General features: G+C 41.3%; 1 protein-coding gene across 2 annotated transcripts in view; it reads right to left on the bottom strand.

The window, feature by feature from the left end:
* The window catches only part of HHAT (hedgehog acyltransferase), a 280070-nt gene that overhangs the window by 150622 nt on the left and 102565 nt on the right, over positions 1-26883 (bottom strand). For both annotated transcript variants that reach the window (XM_033939836.1, XM_033939837.1), the window contains one exon: positions 18688-18723. In XM_033939836.1, the coding sequence (XP_033795727.1) occupies positions 18688-18723 (36 nt within the window). The remainder of the gene's footprint in view (positions 1-18687; positions 18724-26883) is intronic.

The raw sequence follows: 26883 nt of genomic DNA, 5'->3' as shown, positions 1-26883 counted from the left end.
AAAGAAAGGGAAGGACAGGCAGGTGAGCCAGATGCTAGAAGCAGGGGGGGGGGGAAGAAAGAGGGAAAAAAGCTAGATGGGGTTGAAAAGAAGAGACACACTGGTATGGAAGAGGAAGATAGGGGAAATCTGGACACAGGAAGGTAACAGAAAGAGGGGAAATTATGTGCATGGGGCATAGGGACAGAGACATAAAGGGGACATGCCATGGGGATGGTATATGGACACAGGGGGGGGGGGCAATGGCAGATACATAGGGGAGATATTAGAAATGGGGAAAATAGGAGCACAGAAGCGAGATGGTTTGTGGGGATGGGACAGGGACCGAGCTCGCAGGCTCCAGTGGCTTGCACAAATTACATTGTAACGTAAGAGGGAGGAAGGTAGATAGATAGGCCACGCGAGAGGAGCTGAAGGGTGGTAGAAAGGAACAGATGGTAAAGGAGGGAGGGAAGGGTGGTGGTGGAAAGGAATAGGACAGACATTGAAGGAGGGTGGAGAGGAACAGACCCTGAAGGGAAATGTGGAAGACAGAATGGGAAGAAGACAGATGCCAGACTATGGGGGAGCGGAGGGAAGAAGATGGGTGCTAGACCAATTGGGGGGGGGGAGTGAAGGGAGAGGCACAGTAACAACAAATGGAAGACGCAGAGAGAAGACACACAGTGGATGGAAGGAATTGAATGAGAAGATGTGGAAAGCAGAAACCAGACAACAAAGGTAGAAAAAAAAATTATATTTATTTATTTATTTTTTGCTTTAGGATAAAATAGTATATTAGTTGTGTTGATAAAAATTTATAAACAAAGCCCTGCCAGCTGAACATCTCTTTCTCTAGTTCAGCAGCAGGAACTTTGATTTATAAGAAAGGAATAAGCTAAATATTACAGTACTAAGGCTTATATGGATGCAGCGGGGACGGTGACGGGGCGGTGAATGGGATGGCATTGGCGGTGAAAGGGATGGCGGTGACAGTGACGGGGCGGTGAAGAGAACGGCAGTGACGGGGCGGTGCAGAGGATGGTGGGCCGGTGACGGGGCGGTGACGGGGACAGATTTTTTCCCCGTGTCATTCTCTAATGTGTACCTTGTCTTTTTTATGCGAAGTTCACTGCAGTGTCCCCTAGGGTGTCCCACTGCTCTGCTGGGATGTCTGTGTGGCCAGCCTACTAAAAAGATGGCATCTCCTACGTCTCAATGGTTTTTCTTTTCAATGCGTTTTGTTTTTAACGTTTGAAAGAGAGACACATCTGAAAAATGGCCATTTTTGAAAAAAGATACACGTTTTGCAATTTTGAAAATAAGCTAGATTTTTGTATGTGCTTTGCCCCTCTATACCTCTCAGTTCTCAGGAAATACAATGAAATACAATGAAAAAATAGTTACATTGTCATAATTATTTCTTAGCTTTGGGTTTGTATGTTTGATAACTACAGACTTAAAAGTTACAATTAAAGATAAAATCAGTTCTCTTTAGCTAACTACAGCCAAAACTCCAGGTGGACGAATTACTGAAAGAAATAGTCCCAGCTCTACCTATGCTGGCCTTCCGACAGCAACCCAATCTGAAACAGAAACTAGTGAAGAACACACTCCCTATACCCAAGGAAGAAAATGGCACACTTCCCTGCAACAAAAACTACCCACAAACTATGCCAGCATATTTCACAAGACCCCACAGTCACCCAACATTCACATGCTCAGCTCTGAATATAGTTTATATCATTCAATGCAAAAGGTGTAGAGAAGCATGCTACATTGGAGAAACAAGCCAGATGCTAAAGACTACAATTAATTTACACAGATATATTCTGGTTGGCTTTGCAATTTTTAATATCACCTCCATGGGATAACATATCAGAAAACCAGTACACTGCTTCAATGATTTTATGGTGAGAATATTAAAAGGAAATTTTAAGACAATCCAGGAATGCAAGATCTTTGAGATCAAAATGATAAAACATTTTTAAACCCACCTGACAGGACATAACAAACTACAATATAATCCCACACTCGAGCGTTGAAATATGCCAAAGATTTTTACCAATATATTACAGTACTATATTTATGTGGGATCCTCAGAATGCCGCGGCTGCAATCCTCATTAGTCCCATTTAACTACTCATTAGTCCCATTTTAACTACTGGCAATTAACTTCTCTTTTGCTTATTATTTCTCTGAATATTACATTTTATAGAATTCATTAAGCAGTTCAAACTTAGCTTGCATTGCCAAAGGCGAGGGGGGACGTGTCAGCAACAGAACTTACAATGCATGCTAAGTTTGAACTGCCTAAGTGAACATATTGTAAGAAATCCACAATAAACATGACCAATAATCCCTATTTCCTCGACTTTTCAACCTGTTTGACCACCTTAAGACCATCACATACTATTGTACTCAAGTCCCACTCCTCTTTCATGCACAAAAGCTCTTCAACCCCTAAACTGTACAGTTCCCTCAGGTTTTTACACCCAAATGCAATACCTTGCATTTCTTAGCATTAAATCTTAGCGCCAAATTTCAGGCCATTCTTCAAACTTCACTAAGTCCTTCCTCAGGTTATTCACACCATCAGGTGTGTCTACTCTATTGCAGATTTTGGTATTATCTGCAAAGAGGCAAATCTTAACCTGACAGTCCTTCAGCAATATCGCTTACAAAAATGTTAAAAGGAACAGGCCCAAGAACCAAATCTTGAGGCATACCACTGGAAACATCCCTTTCCTCAAAGCAATCTCCATTGACCGCTACCCTTCTACTCAATCACCTTTCCACTTGCCTTCTATTCAATCAGTTTTTGACCCATTCCATCACTTTGAGGCCCATCCCGAGGGCACCGAGTTTACTTATTAGACGCCTGTGTGGAACACTGTCAAAGGCTATGCTGAAATCTAAATATACCACATCTAACGCTCTCCCTCTATCTAATTCTTTGATCACCCAAAGAAATTTACCAGATTTGTCTGACAAGACCTGCCTCTAGTAAATCCATGTTGCCTCGGGTTCTGTAATCCACTGAATTCTAGAAACTTCATTATTCTCTAGTGATTTCAGATAGTATTTTATTTTGAATATATTCAGCTAATTAATGAGCTGATAGCATTTTGATTGAAGAGATGCCCTGATGTAATCAGGAATCAATTAATTTGGTGATCAGTTTAAAAAGATACTTAGATTCAAGAATCAATGCTGACAAGCTTAGAATAATATTCTTTCCATTTTAATTTACACAAAGTTTTTCTATTATGAATGGCTCTTCTCCAATTTGTTTTATTCAATAGAGATTTATCCTTTTGCCACATACACTCTAATTTCCTACAGTATAGCTTAAGTGAGAACAGCTCAGTATCAAACCATTTATTAGTGGGTCTATTATATTGATTTTTAACATACAATGGAGCAATATCATGGAGGATACTATTGAAACAGGATATTTAGGGAGTCCTGGTAGAGAGGTTCCGATAATGGTGAAAGAAAGCCAGGAGGGTTTAAGAGGAAGGCAGAGTAAAAGACTCAAATTTTCCCTGTCTTATCAGCAGCCTGTAGTTGCAAGGAAAAAACACAATTTAAAGTGTCTGTATACAAATGCTAGAAGCCTAAAAAATAAAATAGGAGAGTTAGAGTATAGAGCACTGAATGATGAGATAGATATAATAGGCATCTAGGAGACCTGGTGGAAGAAGGACATTCAATGGGACACTATATTACCTGGTTTCAAATTATATCGCAAGGATAGAGTGGATCAAATTGGAGGGGGGGGGGGGGGGTTGCGCTATGTGTTAAAGAAGGAATTGAATCAAATAAAATAAACATTTTTCATGACATAGATAGCAGTGTGGAATCCTTATGGATAGAAATTCCATGTGTGAAGGGAAGGAATATAAAGGTTGGGTTATATGGTAATATAACCCAACCTTTATATTCCTTCCCTTCACACATGGAATTTCTATCCATAAGGATTTTGTCCCCCGGGACAAAATGAGCAGACAGATGAAGAAATGTTTTCAGAGATTAGGAAAGCTGGAGAAATGGGTGATTTCAATATCCCAACATTGACTGGTTAAATGTTACATCGGGGATTACTAGGGAGGTAAAATCCCTAGATGTCATAAATGACTGCTTCTTTGAGCAACTGGTCCGGGAACCGACAAGAAGGGGTGCTATTTTAGATTTGGTCCTTAATGGAATGCAAGACATAGTATGGGAGTTAACTTTGTTAGGTCCGCTGGGAAACAGTGATCATAATGTGATCAAATTTGAGCTGATACCGGGAGTAACGTCGCAAAAGAAATTGGAAGACTGGGCTTCCAAGTGGCAGATACAATTTAATATGAACAAATGCAAAGTGATGCACATTGGGAAGAATAACCTGAATCACAGTTACCGGATGCTAGGGTCCACCTTGGGGGTAAGTGCCCAAGAAAAGGATCTGGGTATCATTATAGACAATATGATGAAATCTTCCACCCAATGTGTGGCGGCGGCCAAAAAAGCAAACAGGATACTGGGAATGATTTAAAAAAAGGGATGGTTAACAAGACTAAGAATGTCATAATGCTGCTGTATCGCTCCATGGTGCGACCTCATTTGGAGTATTGCGTTCAATTCTGGTTTCCTTATCTCAAGATATAGTGGCGCTAGAAAAGGTTCAAAGAAGAGCGACCAAGATGGTAAAGGGGATGGAACTCTTTCTCGTATGACGAAAGACTAAAACGGTTAGGGCTCTTCAGTTTGGAAAAGAGACAGCTGAGGGGAGATATGATTGAAATCTACAAAATCCTGAGTGGAGTAGAATGGGTACAAGTGGATCAATTTTTCACTCCGTCAAAAATTACAAAAAGACTAGGGGACACGCGTTGAAGTTACTGGGAAATACTCTTAAAACCAATAGGAGGAAATTTTTTTCACTTAGAGAATAGTTAAGCTCTGGAACGCGTTGCCAGAGGATATGGTAAGAGCGGATAGCGTAGCTGGTTTTAAGAAAGGTTTGGACAAGTTCCTGGAGGAAAAGTCCATAGTCTGTTATTGAGAAAGACATGGGGGAAGCCACTGCTTGCCCTGTATTGGTAGCATTGAATATTGCTACTTCTTGGGTTTTGGCCAGGTACTAGTGACCTGGATTGGCCACCGTGAGAATGGGCTACTGAGCTTGATGGACCATTGGTCTGACCCAGTAAGGCTATTATGTTGTTATGTTCTCAAAGTGCTATTACACAGAGATTTCCAATTCTCTACAAAGTTAGATGGCTCATCACAAAACCAATCAGTGTCTATTAATTCTCAAAAGTGATCCGACCATAACAACTGTCCACAAAATATCAGACACTGAAATACTGTTAACAAGGGAAACAAACTTAGAAAAAGCCATTAGGTATAATTGATGGCCTTTGTTGTCAGTAACAAATGGACCAGGAATATAATAATTCAATACATTTAAAAATGAAGACAAGTCCTTAATAAATACTAATTCTTAATAAAGTCCTTAATAAAACTAATTCTTTACTAATAATGATCAGTTGCCAGAGAGAGACTAGAGCAGAATACAGTTCAGCGTTTCATTCAAAGTGTCATCTTTAAGACAACAAGTTAAAATATCAGGTGTGGGTCCAACAAGGAATCTATCATTTCCATCACAAAAAACTTCCTCCCCCTCACCCTTTTCTTATCTCTACATATAACCAATGTTTTATAACCTAAAGGACAGATCTCATTAATAAGAGTCTTCACTGGAGGTCAGACAGATTTCAGTTAAAAAGCAGCCTTGCTGGTTCTCCTCAATCCAGTCCTTAATAATAATGTAAGTTTTATTCCCTACTGAATGAATATTAGTGTATCCACAGGGAATAGGGACTGTGGAGAAATTGACACTAGAACTGCAGGACAATAATTTTAAACTAGGTCTGATTTTATAGTCCCTCTTGAAATCAATGAGAATTTTTTTTCTTTTAATCTGCTGGCCTATAGCTAATTTGAGTTTCATTTGTGTGGAAACTGCTCTTTGCAGTCTACTAACACTCAGAGGCAATAACCTCCCTTATGCGTGAGCTCAGGATACTTAAAACTTAAATAAATTGATGGAATTTGATTAAAACAAACTGCATAGAGTGAGAAAACACTAACAATCCATAGTAAAGAAATCTGCCTAATCTACCAGAAATAGCAATAAATAAACATTAAATAACCACAGCCAGTCAATGAACGTGCCGATTGTGACAAAAGACTCACACAAAGAATCCAGACTAATAATTACTTTTCAACGATTTTACCTGTCCTGCTTTCTTTTCTTTTAAATTATTTATCAATTTTAAATTTTAGAATCAAGCAAAATGGCACTTGTACAGTAAAGAGAAAGGAACCAAGAAAAAAAAGAAATACAAAAACTTCCCAATCAGCATATATCAAAACAGATCCACATTGTTAATCAAGTCCATAATATTTTGATCCAAGACTTGATAAAGGAGAAAATACTAGCACAATAATATAGGAAATATGTCCTGCTGTCATTATAGAAGTAAAACTTGCCAAAAACCAATGCTTCTTCTGTCATTTCCATTCCTAAAACTCCTACAGCCATCTTCACTCTAGGGTCCTACTCCTCTCTAAAAAGATGGGAGTTCATCCATTCCGTTACTTTGAGGCCCATACCGCTCCAAAAGAGCGAATGAACTGCCCCCTGCAAATGCACCTGCAGTGCCAACCTTTGATTTGTTTTCTTAAGCAAGTTCATATGACAATATATCATATCAATGAGACAGTGTAATTTCCATGGACATGGCTGGGTCTGTTATAATTTATATGCATGTTTCCATTTGTGGGATAGGGATGAGTTGGGAAACTTCAGTGAATTTGTTTTTCATTTTAACCTGGTATCTTGCAGATTTCATGTGACTGACTTTTAGTCAAATTGGCTATCTATAAATTTTAATAAATGAAAACAAACCTCTGACTGTGCCTGTGCAGATCGCACCTCAACTGGTCTCACAGAATCCACTGGCAATGAATGCTATTCATGGATGACCAAAATATCCCCCTCCAGCCTAAACAGTGACAGTCCTTCTTTGTCAATTCTAGAAATGGAGTATCCCCAATGTGGGATTCTGCTGCTGAGTGACAAAGCTGTCCATTGAACCACTGGATTTCTAAAGGACTTGTAAAAATTGTCTTTGTGACATTTGGAGCATTGAGATAAAGCAGTATATTTCTGCGTCTAAATGGCCACGAATTTGGACTTGAAGGATGAAATGTACAGCGTTAGCATCTATGAGACAAACATGGTTATTTCTGTTACATAGATCTTTTTGGACCCCTGTTAGGTTGCACAAGTTAGATAATTCTAAATCTAATAGATGCTGGCACTGTCATTTAGACATCGGGACACTGGATCATCTGTTGTTCTGTTGTCCTTTGATATTTAGCTTTTGGAGGTCAATATGGGGTAGAATTAATAACATTTTGGAATCATCAATTCCTCTAATGTATGAGGCAGTCATTTATGGTACAATATTACATGTTAAGCCCCCTATAGATCAATATAAAGGCCGTCTTTTCCTTATAATGACTGGGATAGCCATCCAGATGATCACCCGAAACTGGAAAAACTTTGATCATTTAAATTTTTCATTCTGGTTGGCAAGTCTTTGTTCCAGTTATAGACTTGAAAGGATGAACGCTGATAATTTGGGACATGGAAATATATTTGATTAGGGCCCTTTGACATCTTATGTTACCTCTTTGTAATTGATTATTGATGTGAATTAGTTTTTGTTTATTTAGGTACATATTAGAGAATGACACGGGGAGCGATCCCCGCAGGGAGCTGCGGCGTGGCTGCGGTTTGGCTGCGGGTTATGGAGACTCCAAAGCCAAATCACCGCAGACACGGGGACAAAAGTTTTCACCGCCCGCAAAAACGGTGAAAAGATTTGTCCCCGCAGGCCAATGTACCCCCTTCTAGGAACCGCTATTTACCTGTGTTTCACCGCGTTCGTGACCGGGTGTTTGATGTCTCCGCCATGTTGTCTGTCTCCTCCAACAGCCCTTCATGCCGACAGAACCAGCCCTCCCCAACGATCGCGGCAGGAGGGTACCCATCCCCTCCTGCCTACCCCAACAGCCCCCCCCCCCGACGATCGCAGCAGGAGGATATCCAACCCCTCCTGCCAGCTCCCCAACAGCCCCCCTATGATCACTGGTAGGAGGGTGCCCAACCCCTCCTGCCGGCCCCCCCAACGGCCCCCTATATCGCCAATAGGAGGGTGCCCAACCCCTCCTGCCGGACCCTCCCCCAACAAACCCCGCCATACCGAAACACCACCCTTAGTCTTACTTTCCAAGTTGGACCGGACAGCTCCTCGCTCGTCTGGCCAGCAGGCCTGCCTCCGTCCAAATGAGGCGGGCCCGCCCCTCCCCTCCCCTGCCTAACCCACAGGATCCTAGGGCCTGATTGGCCCAAGCACCTAAGGCCCCTCCTATAGCGGGAGTGGCTTTAGGTGCCTAGACCAATCAGGCCCTAGGATCCTGTGGGTTGGGCAGGGTAGGGGCGGGCCCGCCTCATTTGGACGGAGGCAAGCCTGCTGGCTATACGTGTGAGGAGCCGTCCGGTCCAACTTGGAAAGTAAGACTAAGGGGGTTCCGGGGTGGGAGGGTTCGTTGGGGGGGGGGGTCCAGCAGGAGGGGTTGGGTACCCTCCTGCCGGCGATCTTAGGGGAGGCCATTGGGAGGACCGGCAGGAGGGGTTGGGTACCCTTCTGCTGCGATTGTCGGGAGGGCCGTTGGGGGGGGTCTACAGGAGGGGTTGGGTGCCCTCCTGCCGTGATCGCTGGGGGGAGGGGAGACTTGCAGCCGTAGCCGCGGTCACTATGCTAATCACGGCAGGGAGATCTTTGCCGCGATTAGGTACAGCGGCCGCGTCTACTTACCATGTAGGCTAACATTGTAAGCATTAAAAGTACAAGTCGTGTTTGTTTTTGTATAGTTATTAACTAATATTTAACTAAGTTTTAAAGTTTTAAAGAATGTTTCCTTTATACGTAAATAAAGAAAAGTATATAAAATCGTACCCGTTTGAGGCTTTTATGTATGCAGCGGTGACGGTGACGGGGCGGTGAATGGGGTTGCAGTGGCGGTGACGGGGCGGTGAATGGGGTGGCAGTGGCGGTGACGGGGCGGTGAAGGGAATGGCGGTGACGGGGCGGTGCAGAGGATGGTGAGACGGGGACGGGGCGGTGACGGGGACCAATTTTTTCACCGTATCATTCTCTAGTACATATCCAGGGAAGGGTAGGGGGGAATTATTTCTGTCTTAGGTTGGCTGTAGGGTACTTATATTTGGGGGTGGGTGATTGGATGGGAAGAAACCATTAATTAGAATTGGGTATGTTGTTTGGTTTTTTTGCGGTAATCTGTTATTGTGTTTTATTGAATAATCATTGGGTGGGTGGGGGAAATGGTTGATTAAAAACATGTGTAAGTTGAATGTGCTTTTATTGTATTATTACATGTTACATTTGTTGTATTGCACTATTGAAGTTTTAAAAATCAATAAAGAATTTTATTTTTTTTTAAATGACCTGTAACACAGGATAAGCATGGGTCTGACCCATAAGCATCCTCATAGAAAACAATAGGGAAACAAAAAAGTAAGGATATCAGTGTTGGGATGTACACCTGGCACTTAGGCTGCCGCCACCTTGACCAGAAGCAGTGAGAGTTCAAGTTTTGAAGAAGTATTAGAATATAAGAACATAAGAATTGTTGTTGCTGGGTCAGACCAGTGGTCCATCCTGCTTCCAAATTCTGTGCATACACAAACTGTTGTTCCAGTTTAATAATGTGAAAAAGATCCCCTCCCCCTCCTTATTTCCCCTATATATGCAACACTGAATAGTTTCTGATTTTTAAACAAAATGTAGTAGTAGACAAAGGAAACCTGACTAAACACAGTTTATACATTATTACTTCATTTATTTAAGGAACAAAGTTATCTAACACCCTTATCACCTATGTGAAAAGGAACTGGCCCCTCAATCAACCAATTGACCAAATTTAATGGATTATAATTAGACTCAACTGATTGAAGAGTAAAACTTAATTGCAGCCAGCTCTGTTGAATCTAAATCTCACTCTATATTGAACCTTATCATGACAGTGTAGTATGAGTCACCATAAAATTTCAAGAAGAATGCTATGCCACAATCAAAGAAAATTCTAGAAGAGATGAGAAAATAAAGTTCTTGAAATATATTGGTCTGAAAATTGTTGGGTGGTACTGCTGAGTGACAAATTTGTCCATCAAGCATCGGAATTTTCAGGGGAACTATAATGCGGGGTAAGCATAGGTCTGACCCTTTAGCCATTTCTAAAGCTCTACACTCCACCACACCAAAGTGAGAGCCATTATCGGACAGTGGAGAATCTTCTCAGGAGTAGCTAAATTGCCAAAATTACTCCAAATGCATAGCAACAACTCATCAGAGAAGTCACAAGATATCCCAGAAGAACAACCAAAGAACTAAAGGCTTTTCTAGCCTAAGGTCAGTGTTCATTGCCCAACAATAAGAAAGAGCCTAGGCAAAATGGGATGTATGGGACAGTATCAAGAAGGAAACTGCTGCTATCCAAGAGTAATATCAGTGCTCATCTAACACCTCTAGATGGGCCCCCAGCCTTTTTGGATAATATTCTATGGACATGAGTCAAAAGTAGAACATTCTGTGCAACACAGGTTCCAGTATGTCTTGGGTAAAGCAAATACTCTGATTTCAAACTTGGTGGTTGGTAAAGGGATGGTGTGGGGATGCTTTGCTGCCTCAAGACCTGTAAAACTTGGCATTATTGAAGGAACAAGAATTATGCACTGTACCAGAAATTTTTAAGGAAAATGCCTGGTTATTTGCCAATGAGCTGAAGTGGAGACATAACTGGAATATGTGACAAAACAAATCTACATCTGAATGGTATGCCTACTATGGCTGGTGTAAATAAGTGAAATAAGTAGTACATGCAACTTATAGTATTCTGTAAGTTAACATAACATAACTTTTATTCTTGTATACCGCCCACCCAAAGAGGATCCGGGCGGTTCACAGAAAAGAAGAACTGGACAATCAGTGATGCTTACATAAAATAAGATTATACATTAGCATTAAAACAATAAGATCATACAAAGTAGCATCAAAAAGGTAGTACAATTAAAACAATAAAAAATGATTATGTAATAAATTTATCAAACAAATGTATTTTTAAAACCTTTCTAAAAGCAATATACAAATAATAGAAGGATAGAAGGATATAAATAGAGGATTACTATACAGGTCCTGGACCTGATGGGCCACTGCGTGAGCGGACTGCTGGGCATGATGGACCTCTGGTCTGACCCAGCAGAGGCACTGCTTATGTTCTTATGTTGTTATGATTTTGAAAAATCAATGGACTCAACCAAGAATTCTGTTTGCCTAATTGAAAGGCAATTGTTTTGCTAAGAAATCTCTTAAAACGACACGACATAGTAGAATACATAAACATGAATTCATTACGAGTATTCTTTACTGAGCTATAAAACTTGAAATGAGAGGATAAATATTTTGGGGCCAAACCAAAGGGATTGAGACTTGTAGACCACACTCAAAGCACTTTACATACAGGTACTTCAAGCATTTTCCCTATCTGTCCCAGTGGGGCTCACAATCTCTCTAATGTACCTGGGGTCTTATGGAGCAGCATGGAGTTTGAACCCACAACCTCAGAGTGCTGAGGCTATAGCTCTAACCAGTACAACACACTCTCCTATAGCATATGCATCCCTGGGTGGGCATAAGTGGGAAACAAACCCATGTTTCGCCCATGCTCCACCTGCATGAATGCCTCCCTTACAGTTACATACTATCCCACTTACACACACCCTTACAGAATATCGCTTAGGATGCTTGGCAAGGAAGTGGTAATTTTTCTGCATTTAGGCATGCCTTGTGTGTATAGAATTGCTCTTATAATGGGTCTCTGCTCTATGGAAATATATCTTATGCATATTCATTGTGGTGTGGCTCGCTGGTAGAGCTGCTGCCTCTGCACCCACAGGTTGTGAGACCAAATCCCAGTGCTGCTCCTTGTGACCCTGGGCAAGTCACTCGGGCCCAAATTCTGTAACTGGCGCCTAATGTTAGGCACCTATTTTGGAGGCGCCCAACTAGATAGGCGCCTATCTAAATTGATTAACAAGCTCAATTAAGCTTTTTAATCAGCATTAATTGAAACTTAGGCGCCTATCAAGAAACAGCGATTCTGCAATAAGGCGCCTCTAAAAATTTAGGCGGCCTTCAAAAATATAGGCGCGATGCACGTTAGGCGTGGGCGTGGCTACATGTTAGGCACCTTATTGCAGAATTGCGGCTCTTAAGCGTGCTTAAGCGCTCATGTAGGCGCCTAACTTTTAATTGTGCCTAGAGCTGGCCTATTTATTGGGCACCTCCAAAATAAGTGCCGCTCAGCATGATTGATTCATTAAACAGCACCCAATTTTACTTGAATTGCGCTGAACAGTGCCTAATTTGGCACCTAACTTTTGGGCACTTCTTATAGAATTTGCCCTTTAATCCTTCAGTGCCCACCATTTTGAATGCCAAAGCCACAAAAAGGCAGTATACAAGTCCCCCATTCCCTGATAATCTTCAAAACTCAACTGGCTAGGTGTGTCTCCAGAAGAGAATTAGGAAGCACTGAGGTAGAAGCTTTATCATCAGAATCTGGTTAGTATTATGGATAAAACACACAGGATTTTTTGTGCTTAACAGAAAGGAAAAAATCCCCATAAGAGATAAACTAGCTTTTATTTCTAACCTTTTTCTTAGATCAGACTGAAACCTAAATTCTAACCTCCCAAATCTCATTTTGCATGTCTGTGTATCCCCAAGTGCATGTTCAAGATCTTGTTTTATCAGACAGCCTGCCTTCAACAGGACATGCAGGGTCTGCTAGAATTATTTCTGTTCTGAAACCTCCGATAATTACACTGATATTCTCAAATGCTTTTACATGTTCTAAGCTAGATACCCTTATCTATTCGAAAAATACAAAACTTGACATTATTCAGTTGTATGCATGCAGAGTCTTGATATGCAAAAGCCTATCAATCAAACTGATCCACTATACACCTTGTTTACAAAAATGTAGGCAGGTTCCAAAGACTAGACTGAGTAATGTAAGCAGTATACTTCAATTGAAAAAAATGATTTATATTATCACTCATACATAATGCAAATGATATCAAAACAGTTCAATAAAACTATGCCCATGCCAATAGGCATTCTATAAATGCGGGCATGCACAATAAACTATACTGCTTTATATGAAACTTCTCTCTCACATCTGTAAGAGGACCGTTCACAGATTTGCAGTATAAGAATTTTAAAAGCTATAAAACTCCAAGAGCCACTAGCTTAGCACGTGGTCATCCAAGTCCACTTGTATAAGGTACTAGCTCAGAAACTGTTCACGAATATATTTATAAACAGACTTTTTAACTTCTTGACATCGCACACGAGTTAATTCGTTTTTTTTGTATGGATCTTCAAACGCCGTCGGGGGATAAAGTGCTCCCGACTGCTTAAGCCTCCATCAATCCAATTATTGATGTGCTTACTAATCACTATTTTTCCATATTATTTTTTCTTTTATACATATACTTTCTTTTCTTTGTGCAAAAAAATAAAACTTCTACACCACTTATCTTGTGTGATTTTTTTTGGTGCATTAAGTCTTCAATTTGCCACCTCTCCTGACATGCATGCTTCAAAGAAACTTTCAAGCAAACACAACAAAACTGCAGGGGAATGTACAGGGTACATGAATTTTAATCAGGCAGAGGTAGTTGAACAAAATACATAAAGATATCCAAATTGCTGGTCCAAAGATTCGTGTGGACTGCACCCGACACAGTCCGTGTTTCTAAGAAACGCTGCTTCCTCAGGGGTCCCAGTTGCCTGATTAAAATTCCTGTACCCTGTACATTCCCCTGCAGTTTTGTTTTGTTTGCTTGTTGTGTACCCGTACTGCAGGTTTTGTTGGTTTTTCCCTTGCTTTGTCAAAGAAACTTTCTTTAGGGTCGAGGGGATCTATAACTAAACATGATATGGAAATGTGTATGAAACCGAGAGTTGTGAGAAATAAAGAGTTGATTAAAACAGAGAGTTATAATCGAAAGCCACTCAATTTCTTCATTCAGCCCTCCTGGTGCCAACGAGTTCAACTTAAATATCTAACTTTGTTCTTTTGTCACCAGAGCTTTTTGCATATTCCCACCCTACTGTCACTGAATCTATAATTCTCCATCTAATATTGGATCATTTATGGCCCATCAACTGCCAATGTTTGACCAATGGTGCTGTGTCCCGTTCAGTCCGCACTCTTGATTTGTGTTCGTTCAACCGGACCTTAATACATCAAATTGTACTCTTATTTCTCACAACTCTTGGTTTCATACAAATTTCCATTTCAGAGGATTTGATAAGCATGGAGTGTGAAATCAGCTGGCATTTTTGGTGCTGGTACGTCATCACATATGCGCCAAATCAGTTTAAAAGTGCAGGAAGTACAAACCTCATCCATGATATGCGGCAATGCAATGCTCCCTCAGATGGTGAGCGCTTGCAATGCTGGTTGTAGCTGATAAGTTATGTTATAAATGTAGTTTGAATGCTGAACTTTGAAGCCCGGATTCTATAAACGGCGTCCAGATTGTAGGCTGCCTTCATTGGCAAAATTCACCACATGTATTAAGACAGGTCCTCTGAGCCAGTTCAGCTGCTTCATGGCCCTCTCCATTTTAGGCGACCCAGTTACAGCTTGTATTAGCTGCACTTTCTTCACAACTCTTGAAGATAAACTCAAATAAAGGCTTAGGGTAGGGTACTTATCAGTGCCTTCACTACAAACTAGAGCACTGATATTTCCATAAAAACGTTTTAGCCATTTTGGACTAAATTCTCTGACACCCAAAAATCCACTCAACGCTATTCTATAAACAGTGCTTAAAGTTACGTGAGGTTTACAGAATAATGCTTATACCCAGGACCTGCACCAAACTTTTAGCACAGCCATTTACACCAATTGAAATGTGGTGCAAATCCTTGCACCTAAATTAGGAGCGGATCCCGCTTATTCTATAACTAGATGCCTAAATCCAAGGAATAGGAACAAAAAAAATCCAATAAAGTCTGCAGTAAATCCACCAAACCAGGAAAACCAAGCAAAAACTGCAGATTATGTACAAGATGCAGGCAATATTTATTGGACCAAAATTAAAATAGTTATATACAACCTTTTTACCAACCAAGGGACCCGACATGGTCCGTGTTTCGGACAACACACCTTCGTCAGGGGTCCATGGTAAATAAGGCATAAAATGAACCACAAAAAATGAGGGTAACAACAAATTATTAGCGCCAATTGGCTCATTATGAAATTTAATTACATGCACAAATTGGGCACATGCAATTTTTTTAGTGCTTTTTATAGAATTTGGGGATTTATAACTGTCATTTGTAATAAGTACTCTGCACTACTGCAGACATCTGGATTTCCACAGTGGTACGTATCTGCAATATTTCACTCCAAGGGTTTATACTAATTTTCCAGTGGAAAAACAATACCCTTACAAGGCTACAATAATTTGTCATTAATTTTTGTATGGTACAATCCCAGAGTATTTTAAGAGTAAGATGATTACTTATCAGCCTAGAAGATTGTTACATTCTGAAAATTCTACTTTGTTAAAAGCTAATGTTCATCCAAAAATATGTCAAAACTTGTGCAATGACCTTTTGTTGTGGAGTGTGTCACAAACCTGCTACTGAGGTCAGGTTTGTGCCTGTGAAAGCACAAAAACCCCTGATCTTTAAAAGGGCTGATCAGTGCAGCAGCAGTGCTAGCAGTGGGGAACAGGATTCTAGCCCTGAGGAGATTGCCCAAGAGCAGGAGCCCTGGGGGGAGGGGAAGCAGAATGAGTTTAAAAACTTCCCTGAACCTAGAACAATCCCTGCTAAGAAGCACTCTGGTAGACAGGCTCCTAATCAAGCTAGCACACAGCTCCTGAGACTAATTGAGCAACACCACAAGGCTCAGCAAAAGCCAACCCATTCTCCTTTTAGAGCAGGGCGTGGCTTTCTCAAACCTGGTCATAATCAGCAGTCCAAGCTGGGAAGAGTCAGTCTGGACCCAACCTGGGAAGAAGACTCATGTCCTGGTGCTGCTCCCATGTCTCAGCAAGGGAACGAGATAGAAATGGAGGACCTGAGTAATTTCCCTTTAGCAAGCTTACCTGAAGAAGCAATGGACATTGCCTGTGACAGTTGAGAAGACTGCAGGAGAGGGAGCTAAGTTGTTTTTGCTATGTTTGTTCTTCTCTGACAAACCTGATTTGTGTTTTGAGGCACCTGGGAATTGTGCTGGCTGGGACTGTGTGTGTGTGTGTGTGAGAATTCTTATCAAGTCTCACCCTGAAGAAACCTTTTTGTTCTTTGAAGAACTGTGAACTCTGTTTGGAATATTTTTGGTTTGCCTTTTTTGTGATAAGGCCAAATTAGCTGCTGATTGTTGTGCAGTGGGAGTTGTGGGGTTTGAATCCACAAAGATCCTAGGTTGGGATAGAGGGGCCATTTTCTGGCAAGCTAAATAAGTGGATTCAGCAACTCCCCACCCCCGTCAGCTTTGCTGGCTTAAAAGGGGAAAAGCCTGTGATACTCTCAGGCTGACACAGCGTGCTTGTGAAAACAAATTGACTTTTGAATTGCATAATAAAGACTACATAAGAAAGACTTACCCTGAGGAAAGGGCTGCTCAGGTTTAGCTGTAAAATAAGCTGAACTAAGGAGCTTTCTTTTGTTTTTCTTTTCCTTTTGAATGTGGACTTGAGCACAGTGACTGTGATAAATAAAGTGTGCTATCCTTAAAAGCTGAAGCATCCTGAGCATTTTTGGTGTTTATTTGACATTATTATCACCAGCAGGGCCTTTCAATTCGGGAAGGCACGTCCAGGAACTGTATTTGTGCGCAGCACCCGGTAGCCATTCTGACTACTCACTATCGGGTGTGCGACAAGTGACATTATGGAATTCACTGGAAGGGCAGTTGAGAAAATGCGCCGATAGAGGAACTTGTAGGAAGCTCCTCAAAACACAATTGTTTGTCAATGCTTTTTTATAGGGTCTGAATTACTATGCATTTACATTTTAGATGTTTTGTTCCTTGCTTGTGCTGTTTTAGCTATTATGTATGTGCACATTTGTAAACCGCCTAGAAATTAGACATTATAGAAACTTTTAAAATAAATAAAAATAGTGCCATTTGTGCCCTGCTGCCAGTGCAGAGGATTCATACATAAAACCTTTGGGTTGTTGTTGGGGTTTTTTTTTTGGGGGGGGGGTTACATTAACTGTTAACCAAAACAGAGAGCATCAACAATTTATTTTATACTGAGCAGACAGATCTTTTCAGTAACCTTTGACAACTCTGTGCAACATGTTTTGCATAAATGAACGACGGTGTTCTGGCAGAATTAGTGAAATGGATGGAGAAGATTCACAGGCCACTGTGATTAGGACAATATTCATCAGTGCTGAATGGTGTCAGGTCAAAAGCGCACCGGGACAAAGGCGCGCCCAGACAATTGAGCGCAGCGCGCGCTGCTCTAAATTACTGTTTTTAGTGCTCCAACGGGGGTGTGTGGGGGGGAACCCCCCCCACTTTACTTAACAGACATCGCGCCGCGTTGTGGGGGTTGTGGGGGGTTGTAACCCCCCCCCCACATTTTACTGAAAACTTCACTTTTTCCCTGTTTTTAGGGAAAAAGTTCAGTTTACAGTAAAATGTGGAGGGTTACAACCCCCCAAAACGCCGGCGCGATGTCTATTAAGTAAACTGGGGGGGTTCCCCAGCAAAACCCCCCCGTCGGAGCCCCTAAAAACTGTAATTTAGAGCGGTGCGGCGGTGCGCGCTGTGCTCAATTGTCATCGCGCGCTTTTGTCTTTCGCGCCGTTCTCTATGAACCGTGCTGAATCTACCATTTTTAAATAAGTTAATTGAGAAAGCTGTTAACTAATAGTTGTTGTTTTTTGTGGTGTCTGCAGGTGTTCTCAGGTTGAACCAGTTAGGATTCCATATGGGTCATGGCACCAAGATAATATTATTATCCACAGTAAATGGCCTATGAATAATACTAGCAAACACAGAGAGCCTCTTCAGATCTGCAACAGAAGTGATGCAAAAAGAAGCAGATCCCAGTGGACTGCTCCAAAGCAAAATCTCTTTATTAAAACTATCACCCAACATGGTCCACATTTCACTCACTCTTGGGCTGTTTCAGGGGTATGGTACTAAAAGTGGGAAGGCTAAAGGATTTGCAATCCCCACTAAAATGTACCAAAATGCACAGCAACATTCAATGCTCACACAAGCATGGGCACAGACTATTCTCGGCGAGTTGTAATGTGCAATGTTACAAGTTCTGTTTATAATTTGATTTTAGTCTGCTCCAAGGCCTAATAAACTTAGTTACATGTAACTTAGTTACAGTCCGTCCAGTCTGCCCATTAGTTATTCTTATTAGAAATACATGTATTAAGTAAAACAGACTACAATAAATATTACTTATTAAATTATACGTTTTTTTTTTCACAAAACATCTTCTCTTACCTTATAAGAAAGCGATGAAGCCCAACATCAAAACGTCTGTAAATGAAAAAACAATAAGTAACACTATGGCAAAAAAGAATTCAGTTCCATTTATCTAGACAGAATTGTCTAAAACAAACTCATGCCAATAAAAGAAAAATGCATAAAGTACATCCTAACACTGAAAACAATTAGGAGGAAATTCCAATAGAAGAGAAACAGAAAGGTCAATCACCAGTTGAAAGTCATTGTAGTAATGGACTTTTGGGGATGGTAATTGTGCAGTTGCATATCAACTACAAACCTCAATGACATTCCATGGAAACAGATAAATTGATCAAACTGTTCAACACAGTAATTTCTGGTGAATATAGTCAAGATGTGCAGTCAATGATTAGCCAAATAAAGGGAAAGAATCTTTCATTCTCTTTCCTATGTAATTGGAAAGTATAGCTATTGTCAATATTTTAGTATAATTAAGTGTTCCCTCCTGATGCACGAGTTCCAGTTCTAACTAAACTAATTGCAAAACAATACAGTATAAACTTAAACAGACAAATCTAAAACTCTTTAAGCAGGTTCCCTGCAACTTTGAAAATTAAAAATTCTAAAAGGAAGTGACAGAATACATAAGGGAAATGTGTATCGGATTGGTACATAACTCAGGATTATTGTTAACACAAGGCTTATGGCCTTGCACCCTCCTGTCATTAAGCCACTAATCCTTCCCCTTGTGATTCTGATATTAAACTGACTGATTATCACCTAATATCACTCTTTCCAAAATGAGCATGTAAACACACAAACTGGACATCATACTTTAACGTATATACTCAAATATAAAATGGGTCTCTGTTTATATTCAGGTCAGCGCTGACCTGCCCCCCTCCCGAACCTATTGCAGGCCTCTGCCGAGCCTCCTGTGAGACCTGGTGGTCCAGCGGTGGGCCGGGACAGCAAGGATCCCTCCCGCCTCCTGTCCCAGCTGATTCTAAGAATTTTTACCTCCATCCCACCTCCCCCACATACCAGCGGTGAGCCACAGCAGGAACGACCTTTCTTCGCTCCTGCCTGTGCAGAGCCACTAGCTGATTGGCTGCCGCGAGTTCTCAAATTATCTATACAAATTTAGGGTAACAATATAGCAGATATATAAGATATAGCAGGCATACCATGATGGACTAACTATTTGGGCAGCCAGACAGTTTCTGATGGTCCCAGAGCAGCGAGGGTACTCAGCATTCCCCGTTCTTGCCATGTGATCCAGCAACTCCTCCTTTTCCCAGTTACAGCTGCAGTACAGTATAGGAAGAGAAAATAAGACTTGGAGCCTAGTATGGAAATGCTCTGCAAGACTCTGCCAGTTCTGCCCCCTCTGGTGTGATGAGAAAGCTTAGATCCATCAGAAAATACTTCGAAATGGAGGCTTTCCAAATTTTAGTGTAATCCCTAATTCTATCTTGACTAGACTACTGTAACATAATTCTAGTTATTTGCTTTAAAACATTGTGAGCGCGTCTAAAACTAGCTCAAAATGTAACAGTAAGACTCGTATACGGACTATGGAAATCGGAACACCTACAGCCCTACTATATGAAACTACATTGGCTACCTGTAATCACAAGGAACAAGTTTAAATTAAGCATCATTGCCATTAAAATCCTGAGAGGGATTGCCCCCCGACTACCTAACAGAGTTGGCCGTCCTACTCCAGGGTGCCTCCAACAAATAATCCACCAGAAATCTTTTCCATTTAAAATGCCCAGCATCCAACAATATTATCTCGGGTTCAGAAAACTTTTTAAAACATTTCTATACCAAGACAGAGAGCCAACTCTGAAGAAAATGAAATGGAAACTGTAAAAGACGATTCCTAAACTGTCTAATACAACTCCTGGGACAAAACAAAGAGCCAACAATGGCCTACCTGTAATTGTAACTATGCATTTGAAACTATGACCTAGCTGTATAACAGCTGTACTGATCTACTGATTTTTTTCAAGATGGCTCCGGGATAGGTATTTGGAGAAGGTGCCTCTCTCCTTGTTTGTCTTAATTTTGATTTTATTTCTAGTTTTTATCCCCATCTTACGTTAGTTTTTATTCTTTTGTTTTTGTTCTGATTCTGATCTGTCAAGGCTGGATGGGAATTTGTAATTTTATCTCATTTCATAGATGCCAACCGTTGGTTCTAATGGTCTTAATGGCAGTGAGTCCTTACCTTTGACTGCAGGGAAGATCGTGGGCTGCGGCGAGGTGTGGTGGAGGTGGGGCATTGCTCCCTGCAACCAGCTTGCTGGGAGGATGGCGCATCAGAGGGAGCTCGAAGACTGCGCTTCTGGAGAGAGGACGGCCCTTGAAGTTGGCTGGCGGGAAGTTAGAGGGCCCTGCAGTGATCGGTGACATTGCACGGCCAGAGATCTCGACGCATCGGCCCTGCTGCTGTCCCTCCTCTGGCAATGATTTGGCAGCTGTCGGTGATTGGTGTGGAATGGCCTAGTGGTGATGTTTGCTCATCGGGGCGGAGGATGCTGAGCTGGGATGGACTGGAGCTGCAAACTTGTGGAAATGAGGTGCTGCTGGCTGATGTTTGATGCCAGGTGAAGATTGGCTCTGGGGTTGCAATTGTCTTCCTGGTCATCTGCTGCCTTCAGTTGCCTCGGTCCGGGGCCCTTCTTGCCAGTTTCGGGTGTGATGTACTGCTCCCCTGTAGTTAGAGACCTCTTCTGTCTTGCTTTGGGACTTTGAGTCTTTTTGATTTACTTTAATTTTATTCTTTTTACATCTTTTCTTTTTAAAATTTGAATTATACCCTTTCCTCACCATTTTTGGAAATTTGTTATATCTTTAATTTTTTATTAATAATTTATTCAGGTACTTTAGCTAGATTGTGAGCCTTTGGGACAGAAAGGGAATTTCTAAGTACCTAATTTTATTTTATTGTAACCCGTTCTGAGCTTCTGGGAAGGATGAGCTATAAAAATGAATAAATAAATAAATAGTAACCCTAATGAACGTCTGTCCATTGTAACCTCTTTGGTAACTGAGCCAACATCTTGTAACGTAATCCGTCCTTGAACTGAATAGGTAAAGGAGGAATAGAAAACCTGTTTAACATAACACTTCCTGATGCTGAGAGGGTGGGCGGGACTGGTCGAGCCTCACAGAGTACTCTGATGCCAGGTTCTACAATCTGTCTTCTTCTCCAGAATGCAGATTAACAGTGGTGCTTCATCTGCTTGAAGGTTTTTTAGGACAGCACAGTGGAAAGGTTGGGTGGGCCAAGGGTTAAGTGGCTCACTTTCTTCCCACTTCTATGTCACAGATGAAGCTGAACTGGAAATTGGGGACCAGAAAGTTGTGAAAATTGGGGACTGGGAAGTTCACCCGCATATCTCACATTCATGTCTGTATAATGTGCGCACAATACCCCTTTCCTATTAGAATATAAACCATCTAGAAGGCATCGACCACTGTGCAGGGTAGTAAGCCCATACAAAGGAACTCAAGAAGAGGAACACAGAAAAGAATACCAGATAAAACTGAAAATAGTGAAGAGAGAAATATGATTGGCAAAAGCACAGACGGAAGAAAAAATGGCTAGAGATGTAAAAAGTAGAGATGGCTTTTTTTCATGTATATTGGAGAAAGGAGGAAGACTAGAAATGGAATTGTGAGACTAAAAGATGCTGAGAACTGCTATGTGGAAAGCAAAGAAGAAAAAGGGGATGTACTAAACCAGGGGTGCCCAAATGGTCGATCGCGCTCGACCAGTAGATCGTAAAGGCAAGGCGAATCGATCGTGTTGACTTTGCAATCTTGTTCTTCCTGCCTCCCCTAGCCAGGCCAGGCACATACAAACGCCAGCCCCACAAGCCTTCACTTCTGACATCGGAGAGGAAGTTCTGGGCCAGCCAATCACTGCCTGGCTGGCCTGGAACTTCCTCTCCGACATCAGAATTGATGTCGGTGGGGTGGGGGGGGGATAAGCTTCTGGGCCCCGCCCTTGTATGCGCCAGGCCTGGCTCAGAGAAGCAGGGAGAAATCGGCGTGGTGGCTTGGGGGGGCAGGTAGAGAGAAAGAATCGAGGAAGTGGAGAAATTGGCACAATAGCTTGAGGTGGGGCAGGGGGATAGAGAAAGAAAGACAGAAATAAAGAGGGGAGGGCAGGGGGAGAGAGAAAGACAGACAAATAAAGAGGGGGCAGGGGAGAGAGAAAGAAAGACAGAAATAAATAGGGGGGCAGGGGAGAGAGAAAGAGAAAGAAAGAAAGGGAGGGCAGAAAGAAAGAAATATTGGATTTACAGTCAGAAGAAGGAAGTGCAACCAGGAGGAGTGTGTGGCGCAGTGGTTGAAGCTACAGCCTCAGCACCCTGGGGTTGTGGGTTCAAACCCCGTGCTGCTCCTTGTGATCCTGGGCAAGTCACTTAATCCTCCATAGCCCCAGGTACGTTAGATAGATTGTGAGCCCACCGGGACAGATAGGGAAAATACTTGAGTACCTGATTGTAAAACCGCTTAGATAACCTTGATAGGCAGTATATAAAATCCTAATAAAACTTGAAACATACTCATGAAATCACCAGACAAAAAGGTAGGAAAAATGATTTTATTTTCAATTTAGTGATCAAAATGTGTCCGTTTTGAGAATTTATATCTGCTGTCTATATTTTGTACTATGGCCCCCTTTTACTAAACCGCAATAGTGGTTTTTAGCGCAGGGAGCCTATGAGCGTCGGGAGCAGCGCGGGGCATTCAGCGCAGCTCCCAGCACTAAAAAACACTATCGCCGTTTAGTAAAAGGGGAGGGGGTATATTTGTCTATTTTTGTATACTTGTTACTGAGGTGACTGCATATTTTAAAGTCATCTGCTTTGACCTCTTTGAAAAACCCCCCGAATATAAATTATAATTAACATTTTCTCTGCATACAGTGTGCTTTGTGTTTTTAAAAATTTTATTGTTGGTAGGTCATTTTGACTTGGTCATTTTAAAAGTAACTCGCAAGCCAAAAAAGTGTGGGCACCCCTGTATTAAACAAATACTTCTGTTCTATGTTCAAGGTAGAAAAGTCTGGGGAAGGAACGAACAAATAACGAAAATGGACTCCAATTACTTTATTGATTATTGTAAGAAAGTAATTAACTACAATAACCAATTACTAAAAACTCAATATCGTACAACACTGTTATCCATGCAGGCGGCTACAGTGACATCTGCAAGCATAAGGACTATTGGGGTAGTAGACAGGTGGGTACAGTAGGCTTTGAAGGAGTTTTGGAGGGTTCACTATATAATGTACGAAGGTTATGGTGAGATGTGAACCTGGCACCCTTAATGTGAAATTCACAGCAGTGCCCCCTAGGGTGCCCCACTACTCTGCTGGTATGGCAGTGTGACCAGCCCATTAAAAATGTTGGCCCCTCCTACATGTAAATGGCTTCTTTTGGACGTTTTTAATTTGAATGGGTTTTTTTGATAATGGCAAAAAAAATTTAGATGGCTAGCTGGACAAAGCATCTACCTGGGTCATTTTGGGGGAAAAAATTAGATATCTTATGTGTTCGAAAACAGATATTTTCTCCACCCGATTTTTAGACGTTTTTCTCAAAACCTAGACGTCCTATCAAAAATGCCCTTCATAGTGATTTCATGTAGCACAATACTACTACCCAATGACAATTCCATGTTCTCTTAAATAGGTGTCCTCGGGCATTTAAAACATATTGTTCTGCTATACACACTTTTTAAAAATCCTTGACGCAAAATGCTGTATTACCTCTCCGCATTTTCGATGGGTTATTTGACACTCCTGGAACATTTAGACCTCCAGTCTCAAAGATATTGCTATTGTATTTTCCACTTTTTATAATGCTATTCTTATAAACTGTATACAACACATAAAGGATATCAGCCCCATGAGCCAGAAGTGATTCATGAGTTTAAAATGTAAGACCATGAAAGCATCATAATTCAGGGAATGCAGAAGGAAAGCTGTATGAGGTTTCCTAGATAATTGAAATTGACCAATAATTCACTAGCAGCCATGGGAAATTCTATTACTTGCATGACTTTCAGAGCAAGAAATCAAATCAGTAAAATGTGAACTAATGTTGTAGCACAAAAATATTCTCATCTGTGAAATATTACTTTTAATAATTTCTACCAGTGAATATTCACTAAGCATTTAAACAAAAGATATAAAAACAAAATAAAATCAAACTAAAGGATGGCTGTTTGAAAGTCCAGACATATATCATAACAGTATTCCTATCAAAAACATCTGATATGATTATAAGCAATACTAAAACTTGGTTGTTACCAAGATCCAAGGACACTCTAAAAATACATGTTGATCTGGTAAGATTTACATCCCACACAGCAAGAAACAAACTGGTAGAGGCAGACAGGTGATCTGTGATCATATGAGATGCACTGGAGAAACACCGAGGGAGGAAAGAGCAGAAGCAATCGTCAAAGTAGGAATTCCACGTTAAGAATAGAGAGGGCCCTGGAGAATGAACCCCCTACATAGGAAGGATGACTTACTACTAACATAGTAAGTGAAAGCAACCTCAAGGACAGTATGACGCAGGATCTGATCACGTTGGAAAACTGGTCCTCGACATGGCAGCTGGGCTTTAACGCTAAAAAATGTAAGGTCATGCATCTCGGCAGCGGAAATCCATGCAGAACATACTCCTTGAATGGAGAAACGCTAGCTAGGACTTCAGAGGAACGGGACTTGGGGGTAATCATCAGTGCAGACATGAAAGCTGCTAAACAAGTAGAGAAGGCCTCATCTAAGGCAAGGCAAATGATGGGATGTATCAATCGAAGCTTCGTCAGCCGCAAACCTGAAGTCATAATGCCATTCTACAGAACCATGGTGAGACCTCATCTGGAATACTGTGTGCAATTCTGGAGGCCACATTACCGGAAAGATGTGCTTCGAGCTGAATCGGTCCAGCGGATGGCCACTAGGATGGTCGCCGGACTCAAGGGTCTCTCATACGAAGAAAGACTGGGCAAACTGAAGCTCTATACCCTGGAGGAGCGCAGAGAACGGGGTGACATGATTGAGACATTTAAGTACGTCACTGGTCGCGTCGAGATGGAAAACGATATATTCTTTCCCAAGGGACCCTCAGTCACAAGGGGGCACCCCCTCAAACTCAGAGGGGGGAAATTTAGTGGTGACACGAGGAAGTATTTCTTCACGGAAAGGGTGGTAGATCACTGGAACAAACTTCCGGTGCAGGTGATCAAGGCCACCAGCGTGCTCGATTTTAAGAATAAATGGGACATCCACGTGTGATCCCTACGAGGGTCAAGTTAAGGAACTAGGTCACTAGCACTCAATGGGGTGGGTCAATAGAGTGGGCAGACTTGATGGGCTGTGGCCCTTTTCTGCCGTCGTCTTTCTATGTTTCTATGTTTCTACCCAAAAAAGAATATAAAAGGAGAAAGGGAGAGAAGAAGGAAGGAAGGAAGTGGATCCATGGACTGGACCATGAAAGAGCAAAAAAAAGGGGAACTCCTGCTAGCGAGAATCCCTGTATACCAAGAATCCCACCAAGACTCCACAAAGAGATAGATATGGGACAAGGGAAGGAGATCTAAGAGAGGCCAGGATTTGTTCTCATAGGATAAACAAGCTTAGTCTAGCCCTATAGTAGTTATGTTTTGATTGACTCAGTTTAGCAATCATTCACACAGTGATTTTGTTTTGGTCCCATTTTTACTATACTTATAAATAAGCTTCATGAGAAACAGACTTGGACAGTTTGGAACTGTTGCCTGGAAAAGCCCAATAAAATAGTTGCTTACTTTGATGTACTTTAAGGCACTTGTTTCTAAGGTCTTCCTTCTTTGACTGCACTGTGACTATGTACTTAAAGCAGTGAATATGCATTGTTGTAATACAACTGGTGAATTTACACAAAGAAACGTTCAGTTAAAAAAATCAATTATGATGTTTGAATGGAATATAGCTTTCTTCAGTATGAACTAGGGCAGAAGTAGAATTACTGTATTAGAAAATAATGAATAGAAATTAAACAAAACAGTATCATCTTTTTATTTATTACCTTTCAACTAGACTAACAAGGCATCCACACTATTTTATCCATTATTAGAAAATATTCAGCTACATCAATGAAAAAATTTTGAAACAATAATGGAACATTGCAGAAAACAGCCAGGGCAAAACTTGCA

The sequence above is a fragment of the Geotrypetes seraphini genome, chromosome 3, assembly GCF_902459505.1.
Source record: "Geotrypetes seraphini chromosome 3, aGeoSer1.1, whole genome shotgun sequence".
NCBI classification, from domain to species: domain Eukaryota; kingdom Metazoa; phylum Chordata; class Amphibia; order Gymnophiona; family Dermophiidae; genus Geotrypetes; species Geotrypetes seraphini.
The sequence above is the reverse complement of the archived record's forward strand: the minus strand, read 5'-3'. Positions and strand labels throughout refer to the sequence as shown.